At 41.1% G+C, this 24,426-nt stretch overlaps 2 protein-coding genes across 27 annotated transcripts in view; one reads left to right on the forward strand and one right to left on the reverse strand.

Annotated features, from left to right (window-relative positions):
- LOC109628986 (nuclear receptor coactivator 3) overlaps positions 1-24,426 on the forward strand; it is a 55,751-nt gene that overhangs the window by 179 nt on the left and 31,146 nt on the right. For 3 of the 4 annotated variants that reach the window (XM_069511724.1, XM_069511720.1, XM_069511715.1), the window contains exon 1: positions 21,814-21,951. The exons of the other annotated variant lie outside the window; for it this stretch is intronic. The gene's annotated coding sequence lies outside the window, so the exon portion shown is untranslated. Of the gene's footprint in view, positions 1-21,813; positions 21,952-24,426 lie in introns of those variants that run through there. 4 annotated transcript variants of the gene reach the window in all.
- On the reverse strand, positions 273-19,449 carry zmynd8 (zinc finger, MYND-type containing 8). 23 transcript variants are annotated; one of them, XM_069511811.1, is made up of 22 exons: positions 17,159-17,287; positions 16,930-17,056; positions 12,885-12,949; positions 12,486-12,637; positions 8,048-8,191; positions 7,383-7,496; positions 6,854-6,919; positions 6,532-6,624; positions 6,355-6,442; positions 6,171-6,226; positions 5,965-6,042; positions 5,758-5,873; positions 5,163-5,662; positions 4,940-5,074; positions 4,686-4,841; positions 3,664-4,200; positions 2,985-3,503; positions 2,025-2,221; positions 1,713-1,793; positions 1,524-1,602; positions 1,191-1,430; positions 273-1,009 (listed from the first exon to the last, which is right to left on the reverse strand). In XM_069511811.1, the coding sequence occupies exons 3-22, from the start codon at positions 12,907-12,909 to the stop codon at positions 834-836; spliced, it is 3,552 nt and encodes a 1,183-aa protein (XP_069367912.1). In that variant the 5' UTR covers positions 12,910-12,949; positions 16,930-17,056; positions 17,159-17,287; the 3' UTR covers positions 273-833. The 23 variants fall into 23 exon arrangements, with proteins under 23 accessions (XP_069367912.1, XP_069367894.1, XP_069367866.1 ...); XM_069511793.1 differs by having other exon boundaries at positions 4,940-5,041; positions 8,048-8,269; XM_069511765.1 differs by having other exon boundaries at positions 8,048-8,269.

A 24,426-nucleotide genomic window follows, 5' to 3' on the forward strand; every position in this document is an offset into this window, starting at 1 on the left:
TTATTTTAATTTTAAGCTACAGATATACTTTAAATACCCTGAAGATAATATTCATACAAATCTAAAAAATGTAAACACCACTGAGCTAAATAAGAATTTGCATGAATTTAAAATATATTTTGTTTAAGATGGCCCTGTGTGTGACCAACACATTTTCAAGGCTGTATATCTTAAGCGTCATAAAGTTATGGTTAAACCCTCATCAAGCTATGGTTGAATCTATACTTACAGCTTCAAAACTAATCAAACCACAGTACATCCATAGAAACAGCTCATTTAAAATGTTTGTATTTGTTATTTTCTTTGTATTATACAGCAGGCAACATTAGAATAACAAATAAATTAACATAGAATACAAAATAAAAAAAATTTACAGACATTTCTGTCAACAGTCCTCTAATCTAAATCTGAGGTGGTCCATAAACAAGGGTTACATTTTTTGCAGTTTTTAACTGTTACACTGTTGTCCTTTACACTATGTGGATGTTTTGTGACACTCAGCATGCTCTTCAGATCTTTATTTATACTAGCAGCTCTATATAGATGGCAACAAAGTGCTTTAGTATGCAGTGTACTTTTTGAGACTGCTCCCTCCAGTGGTTGCTAACTATCTGCTGCCTGTCTTGTTTCTACATTTAAAATGTTTTAAAGACCACTGCGTGTCAGGGTCATTGTGTGAGCCCTGAAAGGCAGACAAAAATATATATAAATAAAAATTATTTGGATTGCTCCCTTAACATCCACTTGAACAGAACAGTATATATGAACACATTATTGTAGTGATAAAAAAAGAAACAATCTTACATTTACATTTTCAAGTATAGTAAGTTGGGTTAGGATAAAGAAACAGCAACACTGTCAGCACTTTTCTCAACGTCACAGTCTTTTTCTGATGGTGCAGAGACGGGCATATCTCTGAGAGAGTTTGGGCCACTGCTCGTCTGCCCTACTCCTTTGTTTGGGAGGTCTGCTGTCGATTCAGCCTCGGGTTCTTGCTGTGGAGCTGTGGCTACGAATAGAAGAAAAGTGAAGAACACACATTACATCTTTAAAACTGACAGTATTGAAGTAGCTGTCGTTAATGCAGCCAAGTAAAGGAATGGAGAGTTAAGAGTTGCCAAAAGAAAAACCATCTTCCTTGTTTGTGTGAATGTTTTCAACATCATTTTGACTCTGGCACATGCTTTTACCTGACTGTGTGCAGGACTTCATATGCTCCGGCCAGTGGGCTTGCTGACATGGGTAATCACAGTAGCTTGTGTTCCAGCAGCAGTAGAAGATGGCTTCTTTCCTGCAGTTAGCACACCACTGTTTCTTCTTTGTCTCATCCACTGCTTGTTGTTTCTCCAGCTCTATCTGTTTCTTCACCTCAGTCACCAACCGCTCCCTCTCCTGCTCCAGACTTTGCCTCATCTCTGCCATTGTCAGCTCTAAATTGAAACACACAAACACGATCAAATACAAGTAGATCTCATGACACTGGGAAAAGAGGTACACGTGTATTTCTATATTCCCCTACTCACCAAGATTGTGCTTCATTTCTGACAACTCTTGTTGATGCAACCACTGCAATTTTTCAATTTCAATTCTCAATCGTCTTATCTGTAAGAAAAATACACAGGAATTAAAGAGTAAGTAAAGTTTCATATCAAAACCGACAGTGATGATCTAATTCACACTCTGTGTCTGAAGGGCCGAGAGAGAACTCCTACCTCTGCTATTGTGTTCCCTGAAGTACTCTTAGAAAGGTCGTTGTAGATTTCAGTCATTGAACCTTTGATTGCATCCATTATCTGGAAAAGACCATAAGGTTAAATGAATGGACAAGAATGATATACAAACCAACAGTTTCTTATTTTGTATTCCTTAAACGAATTAAATGTGGAGCTCAAAGATGTGTAGTATGAAAGCAAGAAACATTTCAAATTAGGGGATTAATATAACTATGTATATTTTTAATACAATTTAGTTTAGAACTCCTAAAATGACCAGTAAGTCATAAACATTACAAAAACATTACTCACTTTATTTGTATACTTGGCAATGTCTGCAGCCACATCTGCAGAGGCAGTGGGGATATACAGGTCTGTTGCCACCGGTGATGACGAAGCAGCTGTTCCTAGACTTGTTGTTGCCATCGTGGCAACAGAAGCTGGACTGCTGGATACCAGGGTGACAGCGGACGTGTTTGTGCCGAGTGGAGTGTCTTTTTGTTGAACAGCTAGAAAACAAAAATGTGTCCATTATGGACAAACTTATGACACAGTTCACATGCACAATGACTGATGTGCAAACAGATGATTTATTGAAGTACATCTCAAACATTTGTACACTTTCCACATTGTTGAGGAATTTTCCTATATCCTCACACATTACTGTATATGTCACTATATACTGTATTATATATATGTATGGTGAATATTACATTATATCTGTACACCATTAAGAGAAGAGTGCCTGGCTAATAATTCCACAGATGCTCCCTTCTCTCTCTAAGCAGTATACAAGGTCAGGTTATAGATAAAGGACCAACCAACAGTGCGTCGTAGTGTCTACGCTTAGGGACTTTCATATTTAACTCAGAAGCCCCAGACAGAGAGGCACCAACTTCAACCCTTTTGTGTATTACACCAGTATCCGATAGGATGCAAACACCTAAAGAGTGACAGCAATCCTAGCCATTCATTGATGTGCTATTAGAATGGGTGACGTAAGTAGAGGATGATATATGGGGATGCTGTGGGAGACATCTTCAGACTTGGGGGTGACAATTGCTTATGTTACTCTGTTAGCGTTGGTATATTGTTTCACCTTCTGGTCTCCTTGATGCATCAAGTCTACATTAAAATCTTATGCATTAGACATCAGCTGCTGCCTGAGTTCTCCTTTCACCAGCTTCCAGAAAACTTCCATAACACACATTACTGGCCCACAATGTCATAATTAAATTCTTTCAAACTTGTCACTAAAACCATGTTAGCTACCTTTGACAGCTTGTCTGGTCTGATAGCGTGTACTTTGTGAAGACTGCTGAGCGGAGGATGAGGACACAGCTGTCGACACATTCCCAGCCTGAGTCTGGGTCACCACTTGAGCCTGGCCTTGACTGGGTGACGACGCCTGAGCCTCGGTGGTTGCCACAGGTTGCTGGTTCTGTTGCTGACGTTGCACCTTCTGCATGTGCCACTTCTGCGAGGAGGTCTGAAACTTGGTAGTGGGATTCCACACCACAGCTCTCTGCACTACAGGCACTGTCTCTCTGGGCAGCAGAGGGCGCTGTTTCTTCAAAGCTGGAGTGGTGGAGGCTGAGGGGGATGATGAGGAGGAGGGGGGCGAAGCTGTGGCACTGGACACTGTTGCTAGGCTTATGGTTGTGGGGGAGGGAGCAGTGAAGGAGTACATGGTGACAGGAATGGCCATTGGGGACTGTGTGGAGACAGTGGAGGGTGTGGAGAGAGCTGCACTGTTTTGAGACGGGACTGTTGATGGGGTCAGTGCTTTGCCTACAAGTAGTAAGGATAAGAAGTAGAACAAGTACTTATATTACCACTGCACAAAGTTGCAAATGCTTCCACATTACAAATGCTTATTGGCAACATTACATACAGTGTTAGTTTGATTGTTTTTCATGGGATCAGAAGAGAGAATAACCTAAACTCTCACCTTCAGGTTTACAAGCAGGTGACTCTTTTACAGAGGTGGTGTCTTTCCTACCCCTCTTCCTGTCTTTGCCCCTCTGTTCCTCTCCAAGGTCAATAACCAGCTCCCTCTCAGAGTCAGAGTCCTCCACTGGCACAGGCTGCTTCCCCTCTTCTTTCACCTGAGCCTTGTCTCTGGGAGAAGGTGATGCTGCTGGAGGTGCTTTGCTCTTCTCTGGGCTTTCTTTTTCTGAATCAGTGCTTATTTTCTCTTTAGCTGGAGCATCTGATGCTGTTGTAGCTGTGTCACCTGCCTCAGACTCAGATGCCAGGAGTGTATCAGTTTTACCCTCTTTATCTTGGCTTGGAGATGACAGGTCTTTGACTTTATTTCTGGCAGTGTCCTTATGGGCTGCATCATTAGTTGCTGCGTCGTGGCCATCTTTGGTCTTTTGCTCATCGTCACTGGCATACTCACTGTCACTTGAGTCAGATTTATCAGAGTCCTCTGAGTCACTGTGTTCCACACCTTTATACACATCCACAGAGATCTCATCAATACCTGATGATGCAAAAGAAGAGTGAGGAGGTGTTTTAAAATTAGAGATACGTTTTTAGAGATATATCATGAAAGCACGTCCTAGAAACAGATTAATTGCCAAACTATGGTTCATTAGGCTTATTTTCAACAGCTGTTTTCAGATATGAACTCCAGAGAATGTCCGCACAATTGAGTTCAGGCCTTCTCAGGAGTGTGCCTTTCACAAACTGTGAAAGGTCAGGTGGGTTATCAACAACACAGAAATCTCCAGAGCTTTAAGGTAAGGGGGAATACGTGTAGACATTTCTACTGTGATGATCATGATTGTTTACATATCCGACATATCCATTTTCACATACAGCCCCTCCAGGTAATTTCGGGAGATTATAAGGAGTTCAGTGCATGTTTGACATCTGTTATAGAGGGCACAGATACTGTTGAATATCAACAATTTGGAGAGAAACACATTAGAAATATAAATGTTTTCCTTTTTCTTCTGTACTGACCTAACTGTGCTTTGCAGCTCTCAATGGTTTTGTCCAGATTCAGTTGAAAACGGCTCTTAATCTGTCTTTTTGGAGACGTGAGGACTGGTGTGGTTCCTTGCTTCTGCTGAACTGTTTCACTAAGCTCTTTTAGGTCCATTTCTGCTTTGCTCCGATCTGGAACAAAAGAGAAAGATTTCTTTCTTTCGTCTAATAGCTGTATTTGCTCACAGAGAATGTATACACGTTCCGGCACATTATACATAAAGAATCACCTAGATTGAGGTTGAGAATGCTTCCCGTCTGTGGTGTCTTCTCCTGCTTGGGGATGCCAGGAGCTTGAGAGTGGAATGGTTTAGGGCTGTCCAATGAACTGCCTGCGGGACAAAGTCGAGGATGGGTAGGCGATGCTGTTCAGAGATATTCAGGATTAAAATAAGTTGCGTCCCATCAGATACAACATTTGTTTGCCAAACTTTATTGCGTGCAGTGGAATACCTGTACAGTCCATGGACTCCTCTCCGGCACTGTACTGGCTGTTCTGGGCTTTTGCCTGTGACTTGTCTGCTGTCTCCTGTTCCCCATCTGAACCAGTATGGGCAGAGGAGTTGGTGCTCATGGGGGAGCGAGGCATGTCACTTAGAGGAAGCCGACGCCCAACTGTGCCCCCGCCCAGCCCAGCCCCAGACAACATGGTCCTTGCCAGAGGGATCTTGGGTGAAGCGGTCATGTCGAAGCTCAGCTTGATCTTCTCCTGTTTCTCAGGTTTGACTGGAGTGGACGAGGGGTTGGAGGGGTCCAGCAGCATCTGGAAGTTGTTGTCAGGAGTGTATGGTGTCCTGAAGGGTGCGTAGTTAAACACTCCAAACTTCTTCCTCATGTTCTCCACATAGACCTCCATCTCTTGCATGGCACTGTTGAAGATGCTTTTGGTCTTCTTCACAGAAAATGGAATTTCTTTTGACATGAGGTAGCAGTTGTTTAAAGGAACCCATGCCCTGAAGGATGAATATTCAAATCATAATTGAGTGTTAATGATAAATCTTGAAATTTTCCTCTGTGCTCAAGTACCTGGAGTATAATAAGCTGGTACCTGTCATGTTGACCAAAGAAACGAGCGTCCACCTGTCCGTCTTTGTCCCGCAGAGCTTTAGCAGGCCAGAATGGAAATCCTTTCAGTTTGGCCCATACTAGAGGATGTGGGTTACTCTGCAGATATACAATAAAACACTGGACCTGAGTGGATGTATTCCACTGGTGGAATCTTTAGCAGAAACTTAACTTAACTTTAGAAGCTTACACAAGGCTCACAAAACCAGTTGTCTCTCTTTTGGCAAGCTGACAAATAACACTCTGGACAAACTTCAATCTCGTTCATCTGAAAAAAAAATAAACAAAAACTTATGAGCTATGTTTCTGCTTTCATTTCCAATGTCTGAAATTAATCAACAAATAAACATTCATCTCAAATATGAAACTCTTTTCTGACACAAACTAAATACTCACCTCATGTTCACAGATTTTTACTATAACTTTAGCTGTAGCTGTGAGTTTGTGATTGCCTGAAATAAGGAGATACATTTGTATCAAACTATTTGTTAACTGTATACTTATCAATAATATAATATTCATTCATTTGGCAAGGTGTTACAAGATTATAAATGTCTGATGTCCAGAATATGCAAAATACCTCCATTATATATGATACAGTTATGCAAAATCCATTTTGCATCTGCCAAGAAGGCTTCTGTACAGCCATACATTTTCTTTTTGATATTCTGGGGAGCAAAAAGAAAAGACAGGGCTCATTTGTCATATTGTTCAACTTTTCATCATTTCATATAAATGAGTGAAGCTTGTCTTTTACCTTCTCAAGTGTGCAAAGATCCATAGGATGAAAAATGTATTCCGCATAATCTGGATGTTGTTCAAGAGAGACAGGTTTCTGGAAGGGTTCAGTCTGTAAAATTGAGTTGGACAGAAAAAAAGAGTGAAGGTAAACAAACTTTCAGCCACAATAACTGACTAACTAACTAACACAACCTTCCCCTCTAGCATCCACATGCTACTACTATGCCACTACTTCAAACTCTAAGAGCCGCTTCAAATAAAATGAGGAAAACTAGTGGTGGACAGAGGGGAAGAGGAGAAAATCATGACGGGGTCTTGTTAGTGGTGTAATTGATTACCCAATTAAAAGTCTTTCTCTGCGTGGAAGCTGCATGGGGGGAGCGAGATGACAAGCGGGGATGATCCTGAAAGAGAGTGAGAGGGGCAGCTGTATCCTCAGCACCAGCTTGCATGTTTACCTTCATGGTTTCCAGCCATGACAGGCTCATAATAGCACAATGATTGTGATTGTTAGTTCTGTTATTCGACATCTTTTGCACATGCAAAATCAGTAACATATGAGCTGGACAGATATCTGAGCAGGACATACTTCAGGGTGCAGATCTTATTAGCTAGCTCAACTGATGGGAATAAGATGACCAGAAAAAAAGCATGTCTTTTGGTTGCATAAGCAATCTTGAAATAAAATCGGCCATGAAAGAACACATGCCACTAAGTGATAAATTACAATGGACAAATAGAAAAGGCAGTATTTTATATAAGAATAAACAGAGTAACCCTTCAGTGACAAAGCTACATGCCCCAACAATATATAATCAGATGGGTAGCATAGATTTCCTAGACAGACAGAGGGCCCAGAATACTTACACCTGGTTGTTTCATCTTCTGAAGCGCAAACTTTAGTAGGTAAGACAGCTGGTCTATAGTTAGCATCATCATGGCTTTGCTCTGAGTCTCTATGCACTCTGCAACTGTTATTTTCTAAAAAAGACATCAAGAGGAAAAGAGTTGAACAATTTGTTGGTATCCCCTTATGGCACAGAGTGTATGTAGTCTTAAAGGAGACATATTATGCTCATATTTGCTCTCTCTTTAGATGGAAAGACATGCAGGCAGGGGCTGAGTCTAAACTGAACCTGCAGCCACTGCAGGAGGGCTCAAGCCTCCATACATGGTGAGTTATTGGTTTTAGCCTTACCTGGCTGTCAGAGTAGCCACTAGTTGTGCATTATGCAAATGTGGGCCATTATGTTGGACTATTGATGAGGTGTTTCAAGGGCATCTGGAGCAGTGTAGAGGATCTCCCTTTACCTTAAACTTTGAGCTTATTAACTTTTTAAAAGCAGACGTTTACATAAACAAAAATACATTATAACATACCTGAGTACTGATAAACTAAAAAAGCACAATATGTCTCCTTTAAAATGTTCGCATACTGAGAGCTCCTCCATAATTAAACAAATATTACAACAGGTTTTGACCACAGGCTTTGAAATATGTTTCTAACACCCAGCACATCCCTGGGAGAGTACCTCACACTCCGGACAGAACCAGTCGCCATCGGGCTCAGCTGGTAGTTTGAGGCACTTGGCGTGGTACACCCTGGGGCAGAGCTCACAGCAGAGCACCTGGCCCTCGCGGTGGCACAGCCAGCAGTAGAAGTCATTCCTGCCGTCCTGCGGTACAACATCAACAGGGTCTGTGGTGAGTGCTGGCTGCTTCACATAGTAAAAGGGACCGTGTCTTAGTTCTGACTGGAATGCAGGCAAAAGAAACACAAAGTTGGGGAAGGTCAAAATCAGTCCAGAGATTAGAAAAGCCAAACAGACATGGACCACACCAACAAAAGGTACACTTTAAGTCCACAACACAGACTGCCGTGTCCCCTGATAAGTGTTGTACACAAAAAGCTGGTTCATTAGTGTGCCAGAACCACTGAGTTTTAATAGTCAACATCATATTGTTCAGAATTGTGATGGAACTGAAACTGAACTGAAAACAAGATGTGACTTGTTCAGTTCTGTGTTTTAAGAAACAACCTTCAACAATGTGCGGGAGGATAAAGAGTGTAGACAACCTTGTTTTAACTGACAAAAGTTTCAATAGTTACAGTAGCTACTAACCAATTACAAAGGTTAAGCTAATGGCATGTACATTCTACATGACTTTTCAAAGTCATCAGATTACTGTACTGTTCACACTACACAGCTTGTTATCTTGTAAATCTTCTAGATTACATGTATTCCCAAAAACACGTGAGAACTGGCACAGGAAATGTTGTGATAGAAAAAAAGAACAAACATTCTTTTGCAAATGCATTTTATATGTAAGTCTTGTATATATAATATACAATATGTTTTAAAAGAAAGAAAAAATATATATTATTCAGTTCCATATCAGAAATAAAGATAAAGAGTGAAAGATAAATATAAAATTAACATGGCTTATTCTTAATTACTAGAGAAATTAGATTGGTTGTAGTAGTGATAATAAATCATGCTTTAAAGTGAAATTACATTACCAAAACATTTTATGAAAATCAGCCAACATTGTCATATTTACTCACTAAAATAAACCGAGCATTTGACTCTTTTATCTGAGTAACATCTTTGTTAAACAACACTGGCAGGGCAGAGTAAATACAATGTATACCATCAGTCATGGCAAAGATTTAGAATTTCCTGTTTCCCCTCCAAAAACTGTCCTGGGGCACACCTCGAGCAGTGATGATGAATGCTTCCCTGTTATCAAAGAACTGAGGATTCAATATTCCAGAAGCCTTTTTCAAAACTCTATTAGGTGTTTCATTGTTGAAAATACGGATCACTACTGGATTGCAAAAGTTCCCGAAATCCTTAAACAGTGTTGAGCCAAGCTGTCATTATCACATTTAACCCTGGCATGTTCACCTTGAGCACTGCATGTTCCAAGAATTTCCCTGAGACACAGCCTAGAAAACCTTAAAAATGTAAGCTCACTGAAGCTCCCTTGAACAGGGCCCATGAACTGCCCATGCCCCTTGTGGAACCCTCAAACCCTAACGGTAACTGAAAACCCTTACATCTATTGGCCAGACAAAACATTTCCACAATCTAGTGGGACAGCAGGACTGGTGGGACAATGGCTTGCCTCTATGGGGAGTAGCTCTGGACCCAAAAAGCTGATCCTTTTGTCTGAACCCTGCTGTCCTTGTCAAATACTGATACAGAGCCCACACTGGGCATAATGTGTTGAATCTTTGCTCCTTCCCTGACAAGAATGGAGATGGGCATAAAGCCAAAGGCTCCACAGTGGGACATTTGCAGGCGAAACTTGTGAGCCGTGGGGCAAACTAAAAGCAGGAAGGACAGATGGAAATTACCTGCAAAGCACTTACATGTTTTGCTGTGGTCAAATGCAAAAGCTATACCATTTTCCTTAAAATAAACATCCCCACTGTCTTTCAGCGGCTCAACTGGATGAGAGAGAGTCGAACATAACAACCCTTCATGACACGACCAACTTAAGAATGCTGTAATCTCAAAGTAATCTCAAATTGTATACATTGTAAAAAAAGACCTTAACATTAACCACAATCATGGACACGATGACCTTGGAAAAAAATGCAGAAAATGCTTTAGAGAAAATAACACTGTCCCACACATTGCTACGCATTGCTTGACCCAACATGATCGCACCCACCCTGATAGGGACGCATTCATTGTCATAGTTGAATGTCCCTCCCCCCAGGGGGACACCTGACACGAGAGCCGTCAAGTCTTGCCAGACATGCCAGTGTTATTTTCAGCCTACGGCTGATGTGACAGCATAAGCATAGTCATAATGCTGCTACCAAACTCTGAAAATCTATACATCAGAAGCCCAAACTGTACAAGGGACATTTCTAGAGCCATGAGGCCAACAGCAGTAAGCAGAGTTTGACTTTTGACTTTTTCCAGACGGAAGAGGAATGACCTGTTTGCGAGATGCTAATCTCCCCTCCAATAGCATGACAGAAGAAGACTGTCTATGTTAAGACCTAAGGATTTTGTACATCGTGCAGGTTCTCTCTGGCTATTTGCCCAGGATATCTTGAACCCAAGATCCCCGAAATGATTTATCACCACACATGAATACTTAACTACATGTGAGCGTAACAGATAGTCCTATATCTATGAGGAAATTCTGAGAACACCTTTTCCTTATGGTGACAGTGTTGCTACCACAAACTTGCTGTACAACCTAAAGAGTAAATCAAAGCCTGAAAAGAATAGTTTGATATTCATAGGCTCTGCCCTGACAATAAACTTGGGGGGCGCAGAGCAGGTTAGGGGACCCAGTGTCCAGCTGTTGGTCCATCACCTGAATGACGTGCAGATTGCAGTATAATTGCATCTCTAGAAAATTGAGGTGTTTCATTTAGCTAGGCAGAGAAATGTTGGAAGCTGAGGCCCATTTGCAGACTTCTTATGAGCTGCTGTCTACTGGCTGGTCAGTGATTAATGCACTCATTGAACTAGGAACATTGAGTCATCCTCTTTGTCCTCCATCGATTCCACGTTCCATGGTGTTCCATGCAGCTTCTGACATGCATGTGTCCTGCCACTGCCACTCTCAACTTCCTCTCCAGGATCTTATCTGGCATAGACGAATAGTAGGAACATGACCAGGGCTCACCCAGAAACACCTGAGCATGTTTAGCACAATTGCAAGCTATCCACATTGGATGAAGTCCTCAGTCTTCAATAACACGCATGATGTTGGGCACGGGTGGAATGCAGCCTCTTTAATGTTTAGTTTTGTAAAGAGTATCAGCCTATGACATGGAAACCGGAAAAGGAAGAAAATTCAAAATATCTTACTGCACTAAGCATGCTGCAATGTGTTAAACTTTCGGTCCATCACACACGCACAGGCTAAATGTGTACTGTAAGAGCTTGTTCCTGATGACACATTAACAGAGCTCCAGGCCATCCAGGCTCACCTAACAAATAATTCCAAATTGAAACCCAGTAGGCTTTCTGTACCACATTAGCCGAAGGGTACAATGTTACACAGTCACCAGTACAGCTGGTGTACAGCCTGCCTCGACACATTCACTGTTCCAGTTTATCTTGTCTAACAATTAGGTATACATTATATGAAGAACAAACTCCATAAATCCAGATTAAAGGCAGGCACTGCATTTGTTGACATAATCTTTAATGGGTAAATAAACCATTGAGTAGCTAACCATGCTAACTTAGATGAGCAGCATGAGGGAGGTTGTACGGTTTCTTCTCTGGAAGAAAACAAGAATGATTTGAGAGATGCTACTTGACTGACATATGAGATAGTGTGCACAGTTCCTCCTCTCTATCAGACAGGGTGTAATTGGAGCTTCCATATTTGGTCCCACCATGTGATTACCAAGATGCAGGTATAACATATTAACAGGCCATAGTGCACAATGAGGGATTCAGTGGTAAATTGTAGAGAATTCTGGATAAAACAATTATCAGTGTACAATTCTCTACATACTGTGCCTCAGAGACATCAATAATTAAATCCAAATAGAGCAGACTAGAAGTCGAAATCATAGGTTCATAAAAATTAAAAAATTTGAAATTATTAAAATGTCTAACAGCCATAATGCGAAGGTCTAAACCAAAGATAGAACAGTTCAGACTGAAAATACTTTCAACGAGATAAGAAATACCATATTGGTCAAGGAATCTAAAAGAGACTTTTGGGAATGCTGTTACTGTATTGACTCCTACAACCGTTCTGCAAATCATATCAGTGCACTTACAATTATCTGAAGGTCTGAATGTGGCAGATGATGATATTTGGATTTACTGAAGAGCTTGAAGTTTTAATATTATGAACTTAGCTGTGGTATGGTGTTTTCTGAATATCAATGAGTTCAGAAGTGATATTAGATTTCAATCTGGGGGCTGCAGGCTCCAAAAATGTTTTACATTTGGATCATGGGTTGTGTTTGATTGTTACCTGGTCTTTGCTACTGCTGACAGCACCTGGTTTCTTCTTCTTTTTAATTGGGCAGGGAGAGGTTTCTGCGGAGGAGTGGCCATTGGACGATTGAGATGGACTTGGCATCTTTCGTTTTTGGGACATCCGTTCTGTTGACCCTGTGTCTGAAACTGTAAATAAAAGTCAAAGATTACACAAACCATAGCCTCCTTAAATATTGCCAACCTATCTAAAAACTAGATCCAGATCACCATCAAAATTGAACAGGTTCTTCCCTGACCCAAACCTCATTCTTCCACCAACTTTTGTGGTAATCCATACAGCAGTTTTTGCTTCAAGCTGCTAAATAACAGTCAAACAAACACCAAAGAAAACGTAACGTCCTTGACAGAGTTAACAAACTTGTCTGCATGTTACCTTTGGACCGTGTTGAGATCTCCATTCCTTCTGCTGCGGTTTCTTTTCCCTCTTCCTCTGTCACACTGACACAGAAAAGATCCCTGTTAAATGTTTGCCCAAGTTAATGCTATTGCAGCAAAGGGTATCAAATATTTCATTTCCACTCAATTTTGGATGCAACTGTGTAATAAAAGCAGAAAACAGCAGCTCACAAAAAAATTGCACTATACAGATGGTCAGGTTGTCTGTTTTTCTGTCTAATATACATTCCTGCAGAGGTTTGATTAAACAGTCTCACCTCTTCATACATTTCCCTAATCCGACTACAAAGGAGTTGCTCTAAACAAGAAAGGTCAGATTGGTCAGAGGCTCTTTTTGACTCCAAAATAACTAGTTAGATTTTAAGTGCTCAGCTGGAAACAGACGTATCTTCAGTAAAAAAAACATTTCACATCTTCAAATCACTATTTCTACCAAAGCACCATGCTTACAAGAGGAATCATATAGGCTTCAAAGGATATGCATGATTAAGTCAGAAAATGTTATCACCAGTCCAAGGTTGCTATATTGTGCCTGTAGATGTTTCTATAAATGGTTCTTTTTTACCAACCTTTCATTTCAAGAAATATCTCCTTTTTATTGCACTCTGTGCACTAAAAATGTCTGATTTTACAATTGATATTTATATGATTTGATCTAAGCAATAATTACTAATAAATGAATATAGCAGCACTATGCTGCATGAAAACAAATTGGACACTTGAAATAGATGTAGTGTTTTGAAACTTTAAAGACACATTAAAACTGAAAATATTAAAGATACAGCAATTATATCACAAAAACCAAACCTCAACAGCTGAAAGACAACACATGAACATCTGCTTAATATTCTTACGCATAATCAAAGCAAAAGTTAACCAATATTAGAGAAATGGTAGCTCAATGTGTAGTGCCATTTTCCATTATAAATAGCACTCGCCTTTCTCCACCAGCCACAGGTCTATAAATAGTAAACATGGAAACAGAACAGAATAATCTTCAGTGCCTGAACCTTCTGACATCCAGCAAGTGAAAAGCATGTAAAATGATTACCCTGCTGTTTTAAAACATCCAAGTAATTCATTGATGAAGTGACCTAATAACAGCACATCATGGATTGCACAATAACAGCCCCAGTTCTGTTGTGTTCTTTGAAATACAAGCCACAATGTACTGTGAACTACCTTTTTTTAAAAGATCTGCCAGCAGGGTTTTTCTCAATATCAGTTCAACGTGATTCACCTTGGTTTACAGGCACCCTGTTGTCGATCCTACTACTGTTGCCATTTTCTCTGCCGCCACAGCAGAGGCACCGGCCTCACTGTTCAGATGGCTTAAATTTTCTTACATATTTTATTTAACTTACTCCTGAGAAAAGCAGCATTTGAATGTTGTATGTGAAATACAAAAATAATTTACTGAAAACAAAAACACTGCTTATTGAAATTATTTTCTCACCCACACTCTCCCTCTTTCATATAATGAGGATGAAATAACACAGCATATCCGCAGACACAAGTGCAGCGCAGAGTGCAGTGAAATGGCTTTACTGGCCTCCTCATGTAAGCTGTCTGGGCAGCCTCAGACAATATACCCCAGCAACATCCTGTGCTGCCCTGGCCAGGAAATACAGCAACAAGAGGCAATGAGAAAGACATGAACAGGAACAAGGAGGATAAAATGAATGCTGCCCAACCTGACACAAACATTTTAGGATCAAAAACCACAGACCACACAAACACAGCCTAATGTAACCTACTCAAACATCCCTTTCCACACCCACCACTGTCATAACATCCATGCTCCAATGTAGGAAATTAACAGCATACCTTTTTCCTTACTCACATACAGATTCTCCAGCCTATTCTTTAATCTTTTTTCAATTATTGAGGGCGTTGGGGGATGAGGGAAAAGATGGGTCCAGGTTTCCCAGAAGGCCTTCTCTCCCTGCTGCTCTCTCCTGCAATTGTCAATCTTTAACCTCGGCTGCAGACTGCCGATTGGCTCCAGCACCACACGGAGGTGCCTGATTGGGTGCTCAGCCTCTGTGTGGCACACAGGCTCTTTTCTCCCCGCTCTCCTCTGCCACAATGCTGCAATGCAGAGAGGACTTCTCCTCACGGTTGTTGAAAAACCTCCTGAAAACAGAGTCCCTCACTCCCTTAAAACCCCATTCAGACGTGTACTGTCTGTGTGCCTTTTATCAGACATGTAAGGCGTAGCTCTTCAGGCTTTACTGGGAGAGGATCAGATTCCCTCCCTCGCTGTGCTCTCAACCAGTGTATGTGTAAGGCGTCCATTTTGAAGACTCTCTCTCTTTCTCTCTCTCTCCCTCTCTCTGTCTCTCTCCTTCTCTCTCACTGACCAATATGTGCACCGCACACACAGCACATACACACAGCAGCACCAGTCAAATCTACTGTGAGGGACCACATGCAGCTTATTATGTGGCCCAGCATGCTGCTGTGCAGCATGGGCCTTAATAGTGAACACAAAGACAGGACTGAAAATGTCACCGGCCTCCCAGACAGTGAGGAAGTCATAACCCTCTCTCTCCAACTCTTCTTTAGCATACTCTGCCTCTTCATGGATATATGCCTGGAGATTTGAGTAAGAGCAATAGCAAGTATGAATAAACAGTTGAAAGAAAAGCTATGCATTTCCATCGCTCTGTAGTAAATTCTGCTGTACCACAATATATATTTTATTTTATCCAAATAAAAGTTTACGGCATGAATACAAACAATAAAAGATACAGATATAGTATGACCAAGTATAAATCCTCCCCTGAAACAGAAATGAACATGTCAAGGCCAACTACATAATCTGAACATGTCCAAGAAGGTCAACTGATGGATTTTTTTAAATCAGACACCAAACTAAATAGGCCGTGCGTCTGTGTAATGCAGATTTAAGTGTGCCTGCACCGTTCCTCACACCATAGAGGAATGAGGGGATTAAACGCATTACCAAGCACCATTCACAAAACACTGAGGGGGATTTGCTGTTTCAGCCACTGCAGACAGCTCCTGAACCCTGGTCAAGCTACATTTTGAGCGCCATTATATCCAGGCCAGTTTTCTTTGGTTGTATTAAAAACAAAGCCTTTGTTAGACGTCATACACTAATAATGATTAATCACGTTGAAAACTATCAAATCTATGAGATTAACATAACACTATTGATAAACTGTCAGAAATAGATGCAATCATTAACCCAGTTGAAGGATTTTTATCTGACTCATGCATACAGAAAACCATCACCAACATCATCACGCATAAAGAGAATTCAATCTAACCTTGTCGACTTCAAACAGGTTTTCAAGCCTCTCTGATGAGATGAGGTTTGTGTGCAGAGCCTTTTCAGAGGAAGTCCTTCCCTTCTTCTTTCCTTCTCTCTTACATACAAATAACCAGTGTGCTTGGAGCAGAGGGACAGAAAGGGGAAGCTCTCTAAAATGGCTGACACTCCGGCAGCAGAGAACAACACAGGGAGGCAGTGCACACCATTAGGCTCGGGCAATTCCTCCAACACTGTGATAAATAAGCTGCTCCGGCATATTTAGTCTGTAGATAATTGGTGTTTTCGAAAACTGGTGAGCAGGAACAGCTTACAGGATAAGGGGTGTAAAAACACGTTTTTATTCGACAAGAAAAATGTACATTTGGATGAGGTGAACTAGATTTTAGGTGATTAGTAGACGAATTTGGCAACTAGACAGTTAACAGGCTGTTTTTCATTGCCGTGTTAGTTTGTTAACCACAGTACCCTGCTGCCTTGCTCTCAGGCCAGTTTGAGGCCTAACTTAATGTGCTGTCAGTTTACCATCTGTTAATTCCTCTTGGGACCCCCCTCTGTACTGCTCCCTGTCTCCCCCATCCCGCCTGGATCCATTCACTAGGCCTGCCATCTTGGCAAAACAGGCCAGGGCAAGCTACAAAAATTCAGTCCTCTTTAAATCCTGACAAAAGACAGCATGATTTCTTAGTCAGTATTCTATGGATATACAGTACAGTGACCTTACACTTGACCTGTGGCCCCCTACAGCACGTGTCCAGTCAGAGGCAGTTGCAGTCTGCACGCTATGTTCTCTTTCCAAGCTCCACTCCTATGCTGTGTGGGGTGACAAATACTCTTCCCCCTCCCCCAGTCTGTCAGACAAACATGTATTATTACTCAGGCACAGATCACACACAGTGGCTGGTGTCTTATCAACAGAGCAGAATATGTGAAAGAATGAAAATAAGGCTTACCTCTGTGGATGCATGGCTAAAAAACTCTGTGTGATATGTCAATGCTTATTAAAACATGGAGGACAGCCCTGTCAGTCCTCACCCTGCTCAGAGCACAGCCACGGCTCCACAAGCTGGCCGACTAACTGCACTGATATAAGGCATACTGGGACTGGCTGTGCGCGCTGAAAAAATGTAAGGAAGCTGATGATTGGCTGTTGCATTTCCTGGCTTCTTGTCTTTTGTTTAGCACAGGCAAGCTCAGTACTCTGAGCGCAGTACTCAGAGCGAGAGAAGCTAGGCCCAAATCAAAAGAATCAGCCCCTGCATACCTATCAGCTCCCGAGACGTCTGCATACCTGCTCTAATTCATAAACAGTGGATATCGAGGAGGCCTTTGGTGTCGATGTGAAAGGTAATGAGCAGTCCCATAAATAACAGACCTGGGGCTGTATACTAAGGGAGGAATTTGTCTTACTAGCTCCCACCCTCAAGTTACACTAACCATTGTCGTGTTATATAAATAAAAGGAATGAGTAGGCACTAAATGAAATGCGCTGTTTCTTTGACCTATAAAGGTTTTATGGCGATGCAAAAAAAAAAAAAAAAGATCAAACTAAATTACAGTCATGTGATTCACTTGGCTCTAATCTTTGAACTGGTGTGATCACATGTTAACAATGTGGTTCCAGAAAGGCCAAGATTACACACAGTTCTAGACACTTGAAAAGTCTGTGGTATCAATCCACCATGAAGTTAGATTGAGCAGTATTTTCCCATGATTAATGATTTAAATGAAAATGTATTATCCCTCACATTACCTCATAAGTGTACAGTTCTCCTGCATTTATCACATTTATCAAAATCAGTAAAAGTGAACTGGTATTGATTGATATCTATCGCCCCCTCAGTACTTATAATGATTGTCTATGCAATGATAGCTTCAGAATTCAGTGTCAATACAAAAATGTATCTGCTGACGTTGTAGACAGTCGAGCCAGCTGCCTATGCTGCTCAGTCGACCTCGCCTTCAGTGGGAAGAAATGCAGCAGCAGCCTCTAGTGGGAAAACCGTACAACATCACACTCTCCAACTTCCATCCATCCATCTGTTATCTATACTGCTTATGCTGTAAGGATCGCAGGCGAGGGGGCTGGAGCTGAAGCCAATTCCAGGTGACTGTCAGATACCAAAGTGATACCAAATAAACAGATCAGTTTCTGTGATAAAGTTAGATTTACTAAATGTAAAGTAAAGTGGATAATAATGGTGTAAGGTCCACATGTAGCAGCAATTATACATGAACTCAATGCTTGTGTGTGAATTAAGAGTGAAATATTATTGAACCAAACACTAATTTAGCTTTGGGTGTATTAAATTTAACCTGCAAGGAGCTGTTGCGTCCTCCAATCCTCCCGAACTTGTCACAGACTGCACATCATGCACTGCACAGTGTTTTGTCAATTATGTTATCTTGTGCTGGAAAGCCTACTGTAAGCACCAACGCACCCTATGTAAGCACAATGTCAGCAACACATAATAAAGATCTTGAGACGGTATTTTGAAATATGGAGGCCAAGATCAAATATCAAATGTGGACATGTCTTTGATCATCCAACTTGGCTTTTGGGCATCACTGCTATAGGGTTTAACAAATGTAAATCCCACAGTGCAGAGCCAGGAGGAGGTGATGGCAAACAGAAAAATATCAACAACATATATATATATATATGTAGAGAGAGAGAGAGAGAGAGAGTACTGACATGGCGGGGTATACATGCTCAGATCTCTATGCTAGCAGCAGTAACATTTTAAATTTGTAGAAAATGGGCTTGACTGTAGGTTGTGTAGGTTAGCAATGCTACAGGGGCTAGCATGGTGCACTCGGTTCAGCTAGTCTGACTCTGATAGCATTAGCAAAGAAGCAGAGATGAACAGTTACACATGTTTAAATGGTTGAGATAAAATACCGTGTGGATGACGTTGCATCTCCTAATTTTAACCAAATGTATTTTATGAAAGTGCACAGTCACGTGTCTTGCCAGTGGAGTTAGCATTACTGACTTACTGCTAGCCTCAATTAGCTAGGTTGAGTTAATTAAAGATTATTCATGAGTGTAAGCGAGGAAAAACTCGTCGTAGAAACACACAATAAAGATAAAACGTCATTGCCTTGTTAGTGCCTGACATTAAAACGTGGCTTGACACAGTTTATATTCTCTTACATTAGTTCATCTTCGTGGTACCGTGTATATCCAGAACCGTGAGCTCGTCAGGTGAAACGCTGGTAACGAGCCTGCTGTCCCCAAGATGGCGCCCGAGTCAGACTTTCACTGTTCAGTTTCGCTCCTTCAGAGTCTTCCAGCCCAGATACAAGGCTTCCTGTGTGTTTTTGTTTTCTTCAGTTTCTTTTCTCTGTGAATTCTTGTGTTGAAATGAATCTGTCTGATGCAGTGTGATTGTTTTTACACCACAACGGTTGACATTCATCTGAACTCTCATTGAAAAGGGATTACAGAATCCAACCTGCAGAATGTTTGGAGGCTATTAGTAAGAAGGCTCTTTACATAGAGTGTTTTTGGTCAATCTCATTCAGCTCTGGTGTGATTACAAATATCATATCATACATATCATTTGCTTTGCTTGGCTCATGATGTAATAATCTTGAAAAGTTCATTTCAAACAATAAAAAAACGAAAACTAATAAATAAGCATGTAGTTACACACATATAGGTTTAATATCCTGTGTTTTTGTGATTAGTACTATCTTTAATAAGACAACACACAGGCCAGGAATACTGTATCAGTCATTTCCCTAAATCATATTATGGTTTCATTCCCTTTGTAAATAGAGGAAACACATTCAAATGGTACTCGGAAAAATTCAATACAAAAATGTCATCAATCACCCACTGAATTTGGAAAGAATTAATTAATTACAAAGAATGAAAAAAATTTCTTGAACTTTCCTGAAAATTTTGGACACACATTATCATGGAATGAAAACTACATGTTTTCTAAATCTCACTATAATCTAATATGTATTGTTTGAAAATAACATCAAAATTCATTTCTCCACAGCTCTTCAATGTGGCCTTGTGTAGTACTTGTGTAAGAGCTGATAATGGACGTGATGCAAGATGCAAGATCACACTTTTTTTTAAATTTCATTTGCATAGTGTTGAGAAGTTGGGGGATGGGAGTCTGTTGAAACAAAGAGAGGCATGCTGTTAGCTGTTTGCAGGTAAACCCATCTGAATACATCAATGATTATGGGGCAATCCCCTGTCCTTTCAAACTGTTATCTCCTGTCCTTTCAAAGTAGAGTGGGGTGAGTGGGGATGGGATAAAGTGTCTCACACTTACAGAGGGGGAGGTCAGTTTGCCGTGTTTTGTGGGGGAAGGGGCATAAACAGAGGGCCACTGGGCCCCTCTTTTGGGTCCCCACAGAATGCAGCTGGGGCTTTCTCACTAAGACAGACATATACAAAAACACACAACAACAAAACTGTGCAAGGCCTTTTACATTTATTGTATCATAAAAGGTCTCATCAAGCACTCTACAACATTAGCAAACAATATGAATAAATATTAATCCATTTGCAACCATAGAGTGCTTCAAAATAGTAATAATAAATAAAAATATGTATTAGTAATTGTATAACACTCCAAGGAAACACCATGTCATGTGAGGATATTTCTGTTCTGCTTCAACACTGTTTCATTTTCTCCATGTCAATATTTTCTATGCTAATTGAAAAGGAAAAAGATAATTAGGAACAGGAAAGAGCAAATAATGGACTTCTAACCTGGTATTTAACATTGCGTCTTTCCCATTCCTTCAACCTCATCATGCTGCTCTCCCTCCATCTTTGAACCTCACCGTAGTAAAAGTTCAGTGTATCTGTGAGGTCACCATGGAGACCCTTTCTTCCATGCTCTGTGGCTGCTCTGGCACAGTGAACAGTGATTCTGTGAGGTAACACGCTGCATATGTTGGCATGTAAGTAAATGCAGAGACTTTATAAATGCAATAATTAAAAATTCTAAAAGGCCTTGTGTGATACAGTGAATAAGTGTTTTGTTCACCGAAATAGAGTTCACAAAATCATATTTAACTCTTCATTGCCACAGTTTATATATATGTAATAGTTCAGTAAGCAAACCATTTCTTTAGATTTTCTGTATCTTTTGTGTGTGTGTGTGTGTGTCTTCTCTCCTTTTTGTACACCTAATAATCATAAATAAAACAAGTAATCCTTTAATCCATATTTTTTAGTAAATAAATATATCTTATAATAAAAATTGGCAATCTCCATGTTTTTAGTTTTTAGTGATAAAAACAATGGCGTTTGTACATTGATGATAAGAACACCCTTATATGCATGCAATGGTTTTACTTTTCATTATATAATTATAAAGTGAGAATACAGCGATGCTTCACGTCACACTGAAGCACTTGATAATGTGATTCACTATGTGTGGAAAGTCATTTGCATAAAGCTGCTTTTCTACCAGCCTATAAATACATTTTTAAATCTCTCCTCTAATAATATCAGTGACTGCTGCTCATATCACCTATGGGTATTGGTGTACGTGTAGTTCATGCGCGGGACGTCTCGCACGGTTTGATGCGGGCTTGCCAGGGAACACCAACTACATTACCCAGGAGCCCCCGCGGCTCTGCTACAAGCTGGCTCCCCCCGTTCTGGGAGTGTTTCCCATTTAAACAAACACCGTCCTGCCGAAGATGGCGGAGAGTTTGTAGAGGCGTTAAAAAGAAACTGCTCTGCTCTATGAAAGCGTCGACGCCGGTGAGTTTTGCCTCTAACGCTTCACGAATCGGTTTCAACCAAGTTTTGAACTCTGGCGTCATTGTGTGTTTAGAGGCGATGGATGGTCTCTGAGGCAGTTTGGTGTTGCTCCGCTTCCGAGCAGCCTGTGGTTTTCTGAGCTACCGTGATACAACGAGCCACCTTACTACAGCCCGTTTGCCAGGGAATGTTTCTTATGGTATAAACCACCTCCAAACCACAATTATCTCAAACATAACGTCAAACTGTCTGTCACAACGAGCCCCTCTCGTCGGTTTCAGTGTGTGTCGGCGCGTCCATTATCCGCTAGCTCCAAAGTTTACGAGACACGGGCTGTGTGAGTCGCAATAGTCTGCTATTACTGCTTGGGACTGAACTCGCTCAGTTTGAAACCCTCAGTGTTAACTTTTTAAACCCACTTCTGTGTGTGTGTGAGCCACAACACAGCCGAACATGTCCGTGAACTACAGGCTGAAGCAGGCGGTCTGACCTGCCTCAGTTTCGGTCCAGCTGGAGCTGCAAGAGTCGGTCACAGCCACAGCTATTAACCCTGGTTACACCACAGTGCTGTAGTTATCACGTGTAGGGAAATCAAATGGTTGCTGCTCATTTCTAATCTTCCATTATTCAAAGTAGTAGAAGGTAAACAAACGTATTACATTGCTCTTACAATGTTGAGTTTTTGTCTTTCCTGTAATCTGATACTAAATTCACCAGCATGTAACAAACAGCTCCAACAAGTTGAGCTATAAGGGATTTGAAATGCACATCTTGTTTTCTCTGTGGTTGGTGAATGTATGTGTTGCATGCCATGTTAAACTGCCTACTGCACATCACTCTCCCTATGACTGCTGACAATCAGACTCTGAGTGACGAGCTGCTCTGCCAAATCTAAAGCATCTGTTATTTATTTGCATAGCTGAAGTGAGATTACGTATCCACGACTGTAATGGTTGGTATAATGGCCCATCGCACTATGATGAATGTGGGTTTTCACTGCTGATAAATCATATTTAGAGGAGTGTGTATGTGTGTGTCAGACTGGCAGTGGGAGATGGATGTGTTCAAGGGCCAGTGAGGTTGAACCCTGGCAGGGTTCAGGTAGAGTCCAGGTTTGCTTTCTCTGTGCTCCACGAGGTGTGCGCTGAATCTGAGCGCTCAGATCTCTGGGTGGTAAAAGCACATTCTTGTTGAGTGTGCAGGCAGACAATGAAGAAGTAAGTTAGTCACTCCACTGAAACGGTTGATGGCTAGGTGTGCTGTCGCTCTCTACGCCTGGGGCCATCCCTGCCAATACTTGCAGGCATGTGCAGCCCAGTGCTTATTTCCATGTAAGAGTCAGAAATCATTCAGGTATTTTTGTCTTATTCCTGCATGGTGGAGTTACCGCGAGAGGTCCTATAATGACAAATACTAGTTCTTTTATAATTTCATGCAGGGTGCTCATTTAATGGGTTGTGATGTCTCAATAATATGGACATTTAAATGGTGTGTAGCTGAGTATGAACCAGTCAGAATGGCACTTCAAACATCAGATGAGCTGACTTGTCTTTATTTGGAGTCTGATGGAATGCCATTACTCAAGCCTACGTATGTGGTATTTTTGTAAGTGGCAGAATGACCACTGTGGGAACCTGTCCAATGAGTTGCTTCTGCTCATATTCTTGGCAAATGGAGCCCCCTGTCCCCCATTCTCTGTCCCTTTATCTACCACTTTCTTTCTCCCTCACACAGGGTGTCAGGCGGTGTTAACAATGAATCAATCTTCAGGGGGATTCTTTGACTGCAGATGGGGTGAAGAAGCATGGGACGCACGGCTTTCGCTCTTTGTCTGCCGGCCCCTCTTCTCTCAATAATTCATTAACTTATCACTTTTTCTCATGGGGCAGGGGGAAAGTCTCTGTGGTTACATCAGATCGCCTGATTGATATTCAAAGGAGCGTAAACTTAGTGACATAATTGACATAATATATGTCATGTTAGCATCTTGTGAACAATGCAGTTAAATGCAGAAATAATTTATGAGACTGTTCCAAAACAGACTTCATACATTTATAATAAATACATTTATCATCTGCAGACGACTAATATAGTTGAGCATACAAAGTGTTTGAGGACCATCGCCACACTGTTTTAGAAACTACATACTTATACCCTATAGATGTATCTGGAAGGTGATTTAAAAAGCAGTGGATTTTCAGATTTTTTTAGGGTATGTGTTGAATATTTCTGCATTTACTTCTACATACTCAATATTGAGTGGCATCAGACAGAAGGGAGAGGGAGAAATAAGTAACTCTGCCCACTTTCGTGTGGCAGAGCCACTTTTAAAAACTGTCTTCAGTCTTTGTCGAGCTGCATTTTTGCGTCACTAATGTCTGAATAGACGGCATTCTTTTAGAGTTTCGTCAGTCTGTGTGCGAGACTAAGCAACAGAGATAATGAAAGTTTAGTTTCAAGTAGCTGCCAGTCAGT

This window comes from Paralichthys olivaceus, chromosome 2 (assembly GCF_024713975.1).
Source record: "Paralichthys olivaceus isolate ysfri-2021 chromosome 2, ASM2471397v2, whole genome shotgun sequence".
Taxonomy (NCBI): Eukaryota; Metazoa; Chordata; class Actinopteri; order Pleuronectiformes; family Paralichthyidae; genus Paralichthys; species Paralichthys olivaceus.

Coding starts and splice junctions, on each gene's coding strand:
- zmynd8 (XM_069511729.1), bottom strand. Junction 6,920..7,382: donor AGAAGATGAAACAACCAGGT/GTAAGTATTCTG, acceptor ACTCTCTTTCAG/GATCATCCCCGCTTGTCATC. Junction 1,603..1,712: donor CAGGGAACACAATAGCAGAG/GTAGGAGTTCTC, acceptor TTTTTCTTACAG/ATAAGACGATTGAGAATTGA.